Genomic DNA, 13,528 nt, shown 5'->3' on the forward strand with positions numbered 1-13,528 from the left:
CAGATCTCCCATGCAGGGGATTATCTGCTCTCTGCCTCCTTGGATGCCGCGTCTTGCGCAGTTCAGGCGTCAAGCAGCGTTGTGGCAATCCGACGTGCAATTTGGCTCAAGGCTTGGCAGGCGGATTTGAATTCAAATAAGTCTCTTACCAATCTGCCTTTTCAGGGAGCGCGTCTCTTCGGATCCCAGATGGATCAGATTATTAAGGACGCCACTGGAGGCACGAGTTCCCTCCTCCCTCAGTCCAAGCCTCGCAGACCTCCGCTAAAACGTCAGTTTCGGCCCTTTCGGACATTCCACCGTTTCAATACGGCAGACAACTTCACTTCCGGAGTGATCGTGCCCGTCCCCGAGTCAGAACGGTTCACAGGGTTTTACTCAAACCAGTTTGTGGTACCAAAAAAAAAAAAAAAAACGGTACAGTTCGCCCCATCTTGGACCTCAAGTTACTCAACAAGACAGTCCGACTGCGTCATTTCCGAATGGAGTCTTTGGTCGGTAATCGCTTCCATGGAGACGCAGGAGTTCATGTGTTAAATAGACATTCAAGATGCCTATCTACATGTTCCCATATTCTCCGGCCATCAGAAATTCCTGTGATTCGCCAGGAACATTACCAATTCGTTGCACTGCCGTTCGATCTCGCCACCGCACCCAGAGTATTTACGAAGATCATGGCAGCGTTGATGGCCTTGTTGAGAATCAAAGGTCTCGTTCTTTTTCCGTACCTCGACGACATTCTGATCGAAGCTCCATCCTTTCATCAAGCTCGCCAAAGTCTTACCATCGTCCTCGACACCCTGTCCAATTTCGGGTGGCTCATCAACAAAAGGAAGTCCTGCCTTTTTCCGACACAACGTCTTGTGTTTCTGGGTCTATTGTTCGGCACTCGTCTATCGAAGGTTTTCTCCCACAAGAAAAGATTTGCTCCCTGCAGCGGGATGTGCGAGCGCTGCATATCTTACGACTTCCATCTCTCCGGACAACCATGAAAGTCCTGGGAAAGATGGTGGCGCGACAGAGGCGGTTCCCTTTGCCCAATTTCACTCCAGACCCCTCCAACGCCATACTGTCTCGGGGGAACAGGTCTGTTCTTTCCCTGGACCGCCCATTTCGTCTTTCATACCGGGTCAAGCAGTCCCTCAATTGGTGGCTGATGTCTCCTCTCATCTCCCTAGGACGGTCATTCCTTCCCATTCACTGGCAGATTGTGACAACGGATGCCAGCCTCCTCGGCTGGGGGCAGTGTTCCGCAGTCACACTGTTCACGGTCGATGGTTGATTCAGGAGTCAGCTCTGCCGATCAACGTCCTCGAGATACGAGCGATTTATCTGTCTCTTGTTCACTGGGAGAGGCTTCTCAAGGGCCTGCCTATCCGGATTCAGACAGACAATGCCACAGCGGTGGCATATGTCAACCGCCAGGGGGGGACACGGAGTGTCTCAGCCCTGGCAGAAGTGTCCAAGATTCTTCATTGGGCAGAGCTTTCAGTCCCAGCAATATCCGCTGTGCACATTCCCGGCGTGGACAACTGGGCTGCCGATTTTCTCAGCCGCGAGGGTCTCGTGGCGGGAGAGTGGTCCCTACGTCCGGAGGTATTTCTTCAGCTTTGCCGTCGTTGGGGAACCCCGGACGTAGACCTGCTAGCTTCTCGCCTCAACAGGAAAGTCCCACAGTTTGTATCCAGGGCTCGAGATCCTCTCGCAGTTGGCGCCAGCGCTCTGGCCATTCCTTGGTCGCAGTTCAAGCTCCCCTACCTATTCCCTCCTCTGCCTCTTCTTCCCAGGCTGTTGAAGAAAATCAAGGCGGATGGAATTCCAGTCACTCATCGCCCCGAATTGGCCCAGAAGGGCTTGGTTCACGGACATCGTCAACCTTCTCGCGGACGCCCCCTGGAAGCTTCCAGACAGGGCAGATCTGCTGTCTCAAGGTCCGATTTGCCACTCCAATTCTCGGCCACTCAATTTAACGGCGTGGCTGTTGAAACCGAGGTTTTGAAGCGATCAGGCTTTTCGGATCGAGTTATTCATACTATGATCCGGGCCAGAAAGCCATCGTCTTCCAAAATTTATTGCCATACCTGGAAGGCCTATTTCACTTGGTGCGAGTCCAACGACATTCCGCCCATGCATTTTTCGCTCCCTTCTGTCCTGGCGTTTCTTCAGGCAGGGCTTGATGCAGGCCTTGCCCTCAGCTCTTTAAAAGGTCAATGTCATGATCTGAAGTGATCTGACAGTTTTAAATCACTGGGTGAACTTTTTTTACTTTGGAAAGTTCCAAGGTGTCTTGACTGTCCCCGGTGGTGGTTTTGATATTGCACTTTAGGTTTTGTGCACTTAATCATGTATCAGGTGTTACACCCTATAAAGGTGTGCTAGAGGTGTGCAATCACTGCCTGTGATATTGTGAGATTGTTCACTTTGAGTTGGAGAGCCTGGATGAAGGATGGAGCTGGTGAGGAGTCCTGCGCAGCTTAGCCAGGGGGGACGTGTTGCAGCTATGGTGTCTGGACGAAGGGCTGGCATGGCGTGGTGGGGTCGCAGTGATGGAGTCAGCGGGAAGTGTCTGCATGGTCTGGTGGAGTGGCTACTATGGAGAGTCGCACTCACCATGTGGGACTTGGCCGCTGAGCTGGACTCAAGCATGCTTGACTTCGTGGCAGAAGCTGAACACTTCCTTGGGACTCTGGTACTAAGCAGCTGCAACTGGTGTTGGACTCTGCTCCAAGGCTGCACTAAGGTGAAGGATCCTGTTATGGTGATGGATCCAGGTGGAGGAGAAGATGCACTCAGGTGGAGGGCTCTGTTGCTAGGAGCGCACGCAACAGAGCAAAGCTAAGTGGTGTTTCCCCTGTATTGTCTCTTTCCTCATGTGTGTTATTAGTGCAGTGGTGGGATTAGTTTCCGCACCGACCTATTCCCTAGTGAGGGTTTAGGGTCAGGGCGAGCTAGGGCGTTGAGGTACGCGTGCGGCGCCCGGTGCGAAACCGGCATAGGGAACGTTAGGAGTGCAGGGACACTGGCTCAGGGGAGCTCAGGAGGTCTCCAATTCCCTTTTCCCTATTGCAGGGCCCACCATTGTTAAAGTTACCCAGGTTCCCCCCTTTATTATTTAAATGCGCCTTACTGGAGGCGGTGTTTCCAGATATTGTATGTATAACGTGTAATACCTAAATTCGCCAGGTGGAGGCGGCGTATCCACCTGCACGTGTTATTATTTAAATGCGCCCCACTGGAGGCGGTGTATCCAGGGTCACGTGTGTTATGGGTCCGCCTTGCGGAAACATCTGCGTCCTGACACACGTGACCATGACAGTCAAGTTTCGGCGCTGTCCATTTTATTTCAGAAGACGTTGACCTCCCGTCCTCAGGTCAAGACCTTCCTTCAAGGAGTGGCTCATACGGCTCCTCCGTGCCGAGCGCCCGTAGATCCTTGGGATCTTAATCTGGTTCTTGAGGCTCTGCAAGGTCCTCCCTTTGAACCTCTCAGGGAAGTTTCCCTAACCCTCCTTTCATGGAAAGTAGCCTTCCTAGTAGCCGTCACCTCCATCCAGCGCGTGTCGGAATTGGCGGCCCTCTCTTGCCGCTCTCCTTTCTTACTACTCCACCAGGACAAGGTAGTTCTGCGGCCTCCGCCCTCTTTCTTTCCTAAAGTGGTGTCCACTTTCCACATGAATGAAGATATTGTTCTCCCGTCCTTTTGTCCGGGTCCAACTCATCCTCGGGAGCGCTCCTTGAACAAGCTGGACTTGGTCAGGGCGATGAAGGTCTAGCTAGGACGACTTCTTTGCGGAAGACAGACTCTCTCTTCATCATTCCAGATGGAGCGCGGAAAGGTCAGCCGTCCTCTAAGGCTACCATTGCTCGCTGGATCAGATCGGCAATTTTGGAGGCCTACCGGGTCAAACATCGATTGACCCCTCCGGGAATTAGAGCTCACTCTACCCGGGCAGTGGGTACCTCCTGGACGGTGCACCACAGAGCTTCCGCGCTGCAGCTTGCAAAGCTGCAACCTGGTCATCGGTTCACACATTTGTGAAATTCTACAAGGTCCATACCTACGCTCCGGCGGATGCCAGCCTAGGTAGAAGGATTCTGCAGGTAGCGGTGGTGAGTCCGCAGGCCTGATGGGAGTTTGCTTTCCCGCCCCAGGGACTGCTTTGGGATGTCCCATGGTCTCTGTGTCCCCCAATAAGGCGAACGAGAAAACAGGATTTTTGGGTTGCTTACCGTAAAATCTGTTTCTCGGAGCCTTCATTGGGGGACACAGCACCCTCCCATGTTCTGCAACTCCTGTTCTTATGTTTGTTGGTTATTTACAGTTGAGTTGTCTGTTCTGTTTTTCAATCTATTCTGTTACTTCTCCTACTGCTTTCTCACTAACTGAGGAATTTCCTGCCGGTCGGTGGGGTGTACGCTGCGGAGGAGGAGCTAACCCTTTTTTTGTGCATAGTGTCAGCCTCCTAGTGGCAGCAGCGTACACCCATGGTCTCTGTGTCCCCCAATGAAGGCTCCGAGAACCAGATTTTACGGTAAGCAACCAAAAAATCCTGTTTTTTTCCTTCCACATTGCTTCAATTCTTGTGAAGTACCTAAAGGGTTAATAAACTTCTTGAATGTGGTTTTGAACACCTTGAGGGGTGCAGTTTTTAGAATGGTGTCACTTTTGGGTATTTTCTTTTGGTTCCAAAATTGTGCTGATGTAAAGTAGACATGTGGGAAATGTTATTTATTAACTATTTTTTGTGACATATCTCTCTGATCTAAGGGCATAAAAATTAAAAGTTTGAAAATTGCAAAATTTTAAAAATTTTCGCCATATCTCCATTTTTTTTATAAATAAACGCCCAGTCATATCGAAGAAATTTTACCACTAACATGAAGTACAACATGTCACAAAAAACAGTCTCAGAATCAGCAGGATACGTTGAAGCGTTCCTGAGTTATAACCACATAAAGTGACAGTGGTCCGATTTCAAAATTAAGGCCTGGTCTTTAACCTGCAAAATGGCTTGGTCGTTAAGGGGTTAAACCATGATTTGTCTTTCAAAATAATCAAGCTCTCACACAGTCAGGTTGCCAAAAAGTATTATGGGGGGAGAAAATGGGCACAAAATTGACTGCATCATTGAGAGGTTACCAGGCACTGCGGACTAGGGGCACATGTAAGAGCTTCTGTTTAGATGACGTTGCATCAAATTCTATCCTGCTCATGGCATAAATTAATTCTATTGCCCAGCAGACGTGAATCACATGCATTGGATTGCAGTAGCAAGAATACCTTCATTTTAGTGAGGCTCTTGACACTTGCATCACCACTGATCAGAACCTCTGACATGACCATGACGTAGGAACAGTTCCATAAAATAACCGTTAAGCGTTAGACCTGGACAATCCCTTTAGGTTGCAATTTCTGATGTTTGCCTCCTATACATTGGCAGTAAAAATCTGTATTTTATAATTGCAGGTGATTGAAAAAGGAGGGAAACTCCGATATGAAATCGACACAGGGGACATTGTGAAACTTGTGAGTCCTGAAGATGTTGCCAAATTAATCTTCAGTAAAATGAAAGGTACCCATGAACCATTTTCACAGTTATGTCCCTTATCGTCGGTTTCACACTGACCAAAACTTGGTGTTGCTCCTTAGAGACGGCCCAATCTGCTTTGGGATCTGATGTCAACGATGTAGTCATCACTGTACCGTTTGATTTTGGTGAAAATCAGAAAAAAGCTCTTGGGTAAGACAGCGATCCATGTTATGTACGTACAAGATGCGAATGCTTAGGCTGATACTTAGGGCTGTGCGGTTTGCAGGTGGATCAGCACTTTTCCAGTAGTATCGAGATTGTGCATGAAGCCATAAAAAGACTGCAGCCATTCAGAGCTACTGCGCTTTTCACGTGCTTCACTGCTGCTGAATGTGAATGCTGCCTTACACATGACTCCTGATTGTCCTCTGCACATTTCTATAGCTGAGGCAGCAGTTTGTACTTCAGCCCGCAGAGTTAGAAGGGAGGACGGCGGTATCATGTAGTCATGCAGACAGACATGACATGCACAAACACTCCTTCTTCGCATCTATATCTGGTATCCGAGTGTGTACTACTTCGGTCACACACATTGGAACAGTTGGAAGATATTCGTTCTCTGAAGTAGCGGAGGCCACTTAATAACCCACTGGCAACCTGTGAGCTCAATATTGTGACCAATCAGCAGCAATGCGAGTGCAAAACCATTTAATTACTGTTTTTTTTATCTGTAATCCAGGGAAGCAGCAGCAGCTGCTGGATTTAATATACTGCGTATGGTTCATGAACCATCTGCGGCCCTGTTGGCCTATGGAATTGGACAAGATTCACCCATGGGGAAAAGGTACAGTAGCTTACCCTATATTACCAGATTCCATTTGGGTATTACTATGCTATTTAAGTGATAATGTTTTTATGTACTTATTACACATGTTGTTTTTTATTCCTCCTGGTGCACTTATCTATGCAGAACCTCTGCCCATCGAGGTCCATGGCGTTTCTTGCCCCCCAGCTTTAGTTTGTAGAAGTGTGGCTGTAAGGTGCTCATGTGTCTATGTGCTTTCCTTGTTTCCAGCAATGTTTTGGTTTACAAACTGGGAGGTACATCCCTGTCTGTCACTATGATAGAAGTGAACAGCGGAATATACCGAGTCCTTGCCACAAAGACTTATGATACTATTGGAGGAGTGTGTTTTACAGAAGCCTTAGCTCAGTACCTTGCATCTGAATTTCAGAGGTAAGTTCTATTATTTATACTTTATTCTAAAGCTTTTCTTTCTTTTACTATAAGTAAATTATGGAGAAGGTTCTCTTTTAGATGTCTTCCATCCCTCTTTCTAAATAGCTTCAGATTGGTGCAGATTCAGATATCCTCACATAAATATGAGTACGGTTTCAGGTATTTATTTTACTCATTTATATAGTGCCATTAATTCAACGGCGCTTTACAGATATTACCATCACTGTCCCCAATGGGCATTAATTCATTTATTTTTTTGACAGGAGCAGCTGAGCAAGGCTCTGTACTCCACTGACAAATCTGGGAGGCACTCTGCTTTTTAGTACTTGCAGCGCCCAACTTGTTATGCATAAGTATTCAACATTAGCTGGCAAAATCATAGCAAATCCACCTTTTATTCCATTGATTCCTATTCCCTCTTTTTGACCTCAGACTAGCTTCTGCATATAAGAATTCAACAGCAGGCACCAGGTACATTTACTGTGCATTCTCCAGCTAATGATAAGTTTTTATGTAAAACTGGGTCACTGCTTTAACCCCTTCCTGACATGAGACGTACTATCCCGTCCACGGTACCCGGGCCCGTATGACCGGGGACGGGATAGTACGTCTACCGCGATCAGCGGCGCCCACGTGGTGAGCGCCGCTGATCGCGGCCGGGTGTCAGCTGATTATCACAGCTGACACCCGGCACAATGTGTCAGGGGCGGTCACGGACCGCCCCCGACACATTAACCCCTTGCACACCGCGATCAAACGCGATCGCGGTGTACCGGGAGTTAAAGGGAAGCATCGGCAGGGAGGGGGCTCCCTCCGTGCTTCCCTGAGCCCCCCACGGCAGCGCAATGTGCAGCGCTGCTGCGGGGGACTCCTATCCCCCAGGCCCCCGAATCCAAGATGGCGACGGGGGCCTTCGGGGGCCTGGGGAAGCTGGCTTCCTCAGTGCCTGCAAAGCGCAGGCATGAGGAAGCCTTGTGCACTGCCTGTGACAGATTGCTGATCTGTCACAGTGATCTGTGATGTGACAGATCAGCGATCTGTCACAGGACAGTGATGTCCCACCTGGGACTATGTAATAAAGTAAAAAAAAATTAAAAAAAAAGTGTAAAAATAAATTAAAAAAAATCGCCAAATAAATTAGTAAAAAAAAAAAAAAATATTCCCCAATAAATTCATTTTTTTAAAATAATAAAAAAAAAAAAACAATAAATGTACACATATTAGGTATCGCCGCGTCCGTAACGACCTGCCCTATAAAACTGTCCCATTAGTTAACCCCTTTAGCGAACCCCTTAAAAAATAAAAATAAAAAACGAAGCAAAAAATAATGATTTATTATCATACCGCCAAACAAAAAGTGCAATAACGCGCGATCAAAAAGACGCATATAAATATCCATGGTACCGCTGAAAACGTCATCTTGTCCCGCAAAAAACAAGCCGCCACACAGCATCATCAGCAAAAAAATAAAAAAGTTATAACTCGCAGAATAAAGCGATGCAAAAATAATTATTTTTTATATAAAATAGTTTTCATTGCATAAAACCGACAAAAACATAAAAAAAGACCTAAATGAGGTATCGCTGTAACCGTACTGACCCGAAGAATAAAAGCGCTTTATCAATTTTACCGCACGCGGAACGGTGTAAACGCACCCCCCCCAAAAGAAATTCATGAAACGCTGGTTTTTGTTCATTCTGCGTCCCAAAAATCGGAATAAAAAGCGATCAAAAAATTTCACGTGCCCGAAAATGGTACCAATAAAAACGTCAACTCGTCCCGCAAAAAATAAGACCTCACATGACTCGGTGGGTCAAAATACGGAAAAATTATAGCTCTCAATATGTGGTGATGCAAAAACTATTTTTACAATAAAAAGCGTCTTTTAGCGTGCGACAGCCGCCAAACATAAAAACCGCCATAAATAGTAAATCAAACCCCCCGTTATCACCCCTTTAGTTAGGGAAAAATAATAAAATAAAAAAAATGTATTTATTTCCATTTTTCCATTAGGGTTAGGGCTAGGGTTAGGGCTAGGGGTGTGTTGGGGTAGGGTTAGGGCTAGGGTTAGGGCTAGGGCTAGGGTTAGGGCTAGGGCTAGGGTTAGGGCTAGGGTTAGGGCTAGGGTTAGGGCTAGGGTTAGGGGCGTGTTGGGGTTCGGGTTGGAGTTAGAATTGGGGGTTTCCACTGTTTGGGCACATCAGGGGCTCTCCAAATGCAACATGGCGTCTGATCTCAATTCCAGCCAATTCTGAGTTGAAAAAGTCAAATGGTGCTCCTTCCCTTCCAAGCTCTGCTATGCGCCCAAACAGTGTTTTACCCCCTCATGTAGGGTATCAGCCTACTCAGGACAAATTGCAAAACAATTTTTGGGGTCCAATTTCTCCTGTTACCCTTAGGAAAATAAAAAATTGGGGGCAAAAATATCATTTTTGTGGAAAAAAAATGATTTTTTTATTTTCACGTCCGAGTGTTATAAACTTCTGTGAAGCACTTGGGGGTTCAAAGTGCTCACCACACATCTAGATAAGTTCCGTGGGGGGTCTACTGTCCAAAATGGGGTCACTTGTGGGGAGTTTCAATAGTTTAGGTACATCAGGGGCTCTCCAAACGCACATGACAACCGCAGACCATTCCATCAAAGTCTGCGTTCCAAAACGTCACTGCTTCCCTTCCGAGCCCCGACGTGTGTCCATACAGTAGTTTTCTCCCACATATGGGGTGTCAGCGTACTCAGGACAAATTGGACAACAACTTTTGGGGTCCAATTTCTCCTGGTACCCTTGGGAAAATAAAAAAAATGGTGACTAAAAGATCATGTTTGTGGAAAAAATACGAATTTTTTATTTTCACGCCCGGGCGTTGTAAACTTCTGTGAAGCACTGGGGGGGTCAAAGTGCTCACCACACATCTAGATAAGTTCCTTGGGGGGTCTAGTTTACAAAATGGTGTCATTTGTGGGGGGTTTCCACTGTTTAGGTACATTAGGGGCTCTCCAAAGGCAACATGACACCCGCAGACCATTCCATCAAAGTCTGCATTCCAAAACGTCACTACTTCCCTTCCGAGCCCTGACGTGTGCCCATACAGTAGTTTTCTCCCACATATGGGGTAGCAGCGTACTCAGGACAAATTGGAAAACAACTTTTGGGGTCCAATTTCTCCTGGTACCCTTGGGAAAATAAAAAAAATGGTGACTAAAAGATCATGTTTGTGGAAAAAATACGAATTTTTTATTTTCACGCCCGGGCGTTGTAAACTTCTGTGAAGCACTGGGGGGGTCAAAGTGCTCACCACACATCTAGATAAGTTCCTTGGGGGGTCTAGTTTACAAAATGGTGTCATTTGTGGGGGGTTTCCACTGTTTAGGTACATTAGGGGCTCTCCAAAGGCAACATGACACCCGCAGACCATTCCATCAAAGTCTGCATTCCAAAACGTCACTACTTCCCTTCCGAGCCCTGACGTGTGCCCATACAGTAGTTTTCTCCCACATATGGGGTAGCAGCGTACTCAGGACAAATTGGAAAACAACTTTTGGGGTCCAATTTCTCCTGGTACCCTTGGGAAAATAAAAAAATGGTGACTAAAAGATCATGTTTGTGGAAAAAATACGAATTTTTTATTTTCACGCCCGGGCGTTGTAAACTTCTGTGAAGCACTGGGGGGGTCAAAGTGCTCACCACACATCTAGATAAGTTCCTTGGGGGGTCTAGTTTACAAAATGGTGTCATTTGTGGGGGGTTTCCACTGTTTAGGTACATTAGGGGCTCTCCAAAGGCAATATCACACCCGCAGACCATTCCATCAAAGTCTGCATTCCAAAACGTCACTACTTCCCTTCCGAGCCCCGACGTGTGCCCATACAGTAGTTTTCTCCCACATATGGGGTATCAGCATACTCAGGACAAATTGGACAACAACTTTTGGGGTCCAATTTCTCCTGGTACCCTTGGGAAAATAAAAAAATGGTGACTAAAAGATCATGTTTGTGGAAAAAATACGAATTTTTTATTTTCACGCCCGGGCGTTGTAAACTTCTGTGAAGCACTGGGGGGGTCAAAGTGCTCACCACACATCTAGATAAGTTCCTTAGGGGGTCTAGTTTCCAAAATGGTGTCATTTGTGGGGGGTTCCACTGTTTTGGTACATCAGGAGTTTTCCAAACGCGACATGGTGTCCGATCTCAATTCCAGCCAAAAACGTCAAATGGCGCTGCTTCCCTTCCGAGCTCTGCCATGCCCCCAAATAGTGGTTTACCCCCACATGTGGGGTATCAGCGTACTCAGGACAAATTGCACAATAACTTTTAGGGTCCTGTTACCCTTGGAAAAATAAGAATTGAGGGTGAAAAGATCATTTTTGTGGAAAAAATATTATTTTTTAATTGTATGGCTTTATGTTATAAACTTCTGTGAAGCCCATGGGGGTTCAAAGTTCTCACCACACATCTAGATAAGTTCCTTAGGGTGTCTAGTTTCCAAAATGGTGTCATTTGTGGGGGGTTTCCACTGTTTTGGTACATCAGGGGTTTTCCAAACGAGACATGGTGTCCGATCTCAATTCCAGCCAAAAACGTCAAATGGCGCTGCTTCCCTTCCGAGCTCTGCCATGCGCCCAAATAGTGGTTTACCCCCACATGTGGGGTATCAGCGTACTCAGGACAAATTGCACAATAACTTTTAGGGTCCTGTTACCCTTGGAAAAATAAGAATTGAGGGTGAAAAGATCATTTTTGTTTAAAAAATATGATTTTTTAATAGTATGGCTTTATGTTATAAACTTCTGTGAAGCCCATGGGGGTTCAAAGTTCTCACCACACATCTAGATAAGTTCCTTAGGGGGTCTAGTTTCCAAAATGGTGTCATTTGTGGGGGGTTTCCACTGTTTTGGTACATCAGGGGTTTTCCAAACGCGACATGGTGTCCGATCTCAATTCCAGCCAAAAACGTCAAATGGCGCTGCTTCCCTTCCGAGCTCTGCCATGCGCCCAAATAGTGGTTTACCCCCACATGTGGGGTATCAGCGTACTCAGGACAAATTGCACAATAACTTTTAGGGTCCTGTTACCCTTGGGAAAATAAAAATTGGGGTGAAAAGATCATTTTTGTGGAAAAAATATGATTTTTTAATTGTACCGCTGTACGTTATAAACTTCTGTAAAGCCCTTGTGGGTTCAAAGTTCTCACCACATATCTAGATAAGTTCCTTGGGGGGTCTAGTTTCCAAAATGGGGTCACTTGTAGGGGGTTTCCACTGTTTAGGTACATCAGGGACTCTCCAAACGTGACATGGCGTCCAATCTGAATTCCAGCCAATTTTGCATTGAAAAAGTCAAACGGCGCTCCTTCCATTCTGAGCTCTGCCATGCGCCGAAACAGTCGTTCCCCCCCACATATCAGGTATCTGCGTACTCAGGACAAATTGCACAATAACTTTTGCAGTTCAATTTCTCCTGTTACCCTTGGTAAAATAAAAAAAATTGAACCTGAAGTATTTTTTTTATGAAAAAAAGTTAGATGTTCATTTTTTTTTAAATATTCAAAAAAATTCCTGTGACGCACCTAAAGGGTTAATAAACTTCTTGAATGTGGTTTTGAGCACCTTAAGGGGTGCAGTTTTTAGAATGGTGTCACTTTTGGGTATTTTCTATCATATAGACCCCTCAAAGTGGCTTCAAATGTGATGTGGTCCTAAAAATAAAATGGTGTTGTAAAAATGAGAAATCGCTGGTCAACTTTTAACCCTTATAACTTCCTAACAAAAAAAAATTTTGGTTCCAAAATTGTGCTGATGTAAAGTAAACATGTGGGAAATGTTAGTTATCAAGTTTTTTGTGTGCCTTATCTCTGTGATTTAAGGGCATAAAAATTCAAAGTTGGAAAATTGCGAAATTTTCAAAATTTTTGCCAAATTTCCGTTTTTCTCACAAATAAACGCAAGTTATTTGAATGAAATTTTACCACTAACATGAAGTACAATATGTCACGAGAAAACAATGTCAGAATCACCGGGATCCATGGAAGCGTTCGAGAGTTATGACCTCATAAAGGTACAGTGGTCAGAATTGTAAAAATTGGCCCGGTCATGAACGTGCAAACCACCCTTGGGGGTGAAGGGGTTAATTTCCAGTATGAGGCAATTGGACAGTTTTTGTTTTTTTTGTTTGTTTTTTTTTAAATTACAAAAATCAGTAACTTAAAGGGAATCTGTCAGCAGGATTGTGCACAATAACCTAATGACAGTGTCAGATTGGCGTCTTTATACTGATTAAAATGATACCTTGGTTGATGAAATACGTCTTGTAGTTGTTCTTTAATCTTTCTTTTCAGCTTTGAGTTACTGTATGATATGCCCGTGCCTCAGGGCGGCCTGTGGGGGGGCTTGATGTGGTGCTTTGGTTAGGTATTCATCTGTATGGCTGCCCCCTATTTTACATAATGAATATTACAATGGGGGAAATAAGTATTTGATCCCTTGCTGATTTTGTAAGTTTGCCCACTGACAAAGACATGAACAGTCTATAATTTTAGGGGTAGGTTAATTTTAACATTGAGAGATAGAATATCAAAAACAAAATCCAGAAATTCACATTGTATAAATTATATGAATTTATTTGCATTTTGCAGTGAGAAATAAATATTTGATCCCTCTGGCAAACAAGAATTAATACTTAGTGGCAAAACCCTTGTTGGCAAGCACAGCAGCCATACTTTTGTGTAGTTGATGATGAGGTTTGTGGACGTGTCAGGAGGAA

The 13,528-nt window shown here is 45.4% G+C and overlaps 1 protein-coding gene across 1 annotated transcript in view; it reads left to right on the plus strand.

Annotated features, from left to right (window-relative positions):
• HSPA14 (heat shock protein family A (Hsp70) member 14) overlaps nt 1-13,528 on the plus strand; it is a 41,009-nt gene that overhangs the window by 8,967 nt on the left and 18,514 nt on the right. The window contains exons 5-8 of the mRNA XM_073551284.1: nt 5,468-5,573; nt 5,651-5,741; nt 6,271-6,375; nt 6,607-6,768. Coding sequence (XP_073407385.1) covers nt 5,468-5,573; nt 5,651-5,741; nt 6,271-6,375; nt 6,607-6,768 — 464 coding nt within the window. The remainder of the gene's footprint in view (nt 1-5,467; nt 5,574-5,650; nt 5,742-6,270; nt 6,376-6,606; nt 6,769-13,528) is intronic.

The sequence above is a fragment of the Dendrobates tinctorius genome, unplaced genomic scaffold (genome assembly GCF_039654945.1).
Source record: "Dendrobates tinctorius isolate UK_male_01 unplaced genomic scaffold, ASM3965494v1 ptg000174l, whole genome shotgun sequence".
Classification (NCBI taxonomy): Eukaryota; Metazoa; Chordata; class Amphibia; order Anura; family Dendrobatidae; genus Dendrobates; species Dendrobates tinctorius.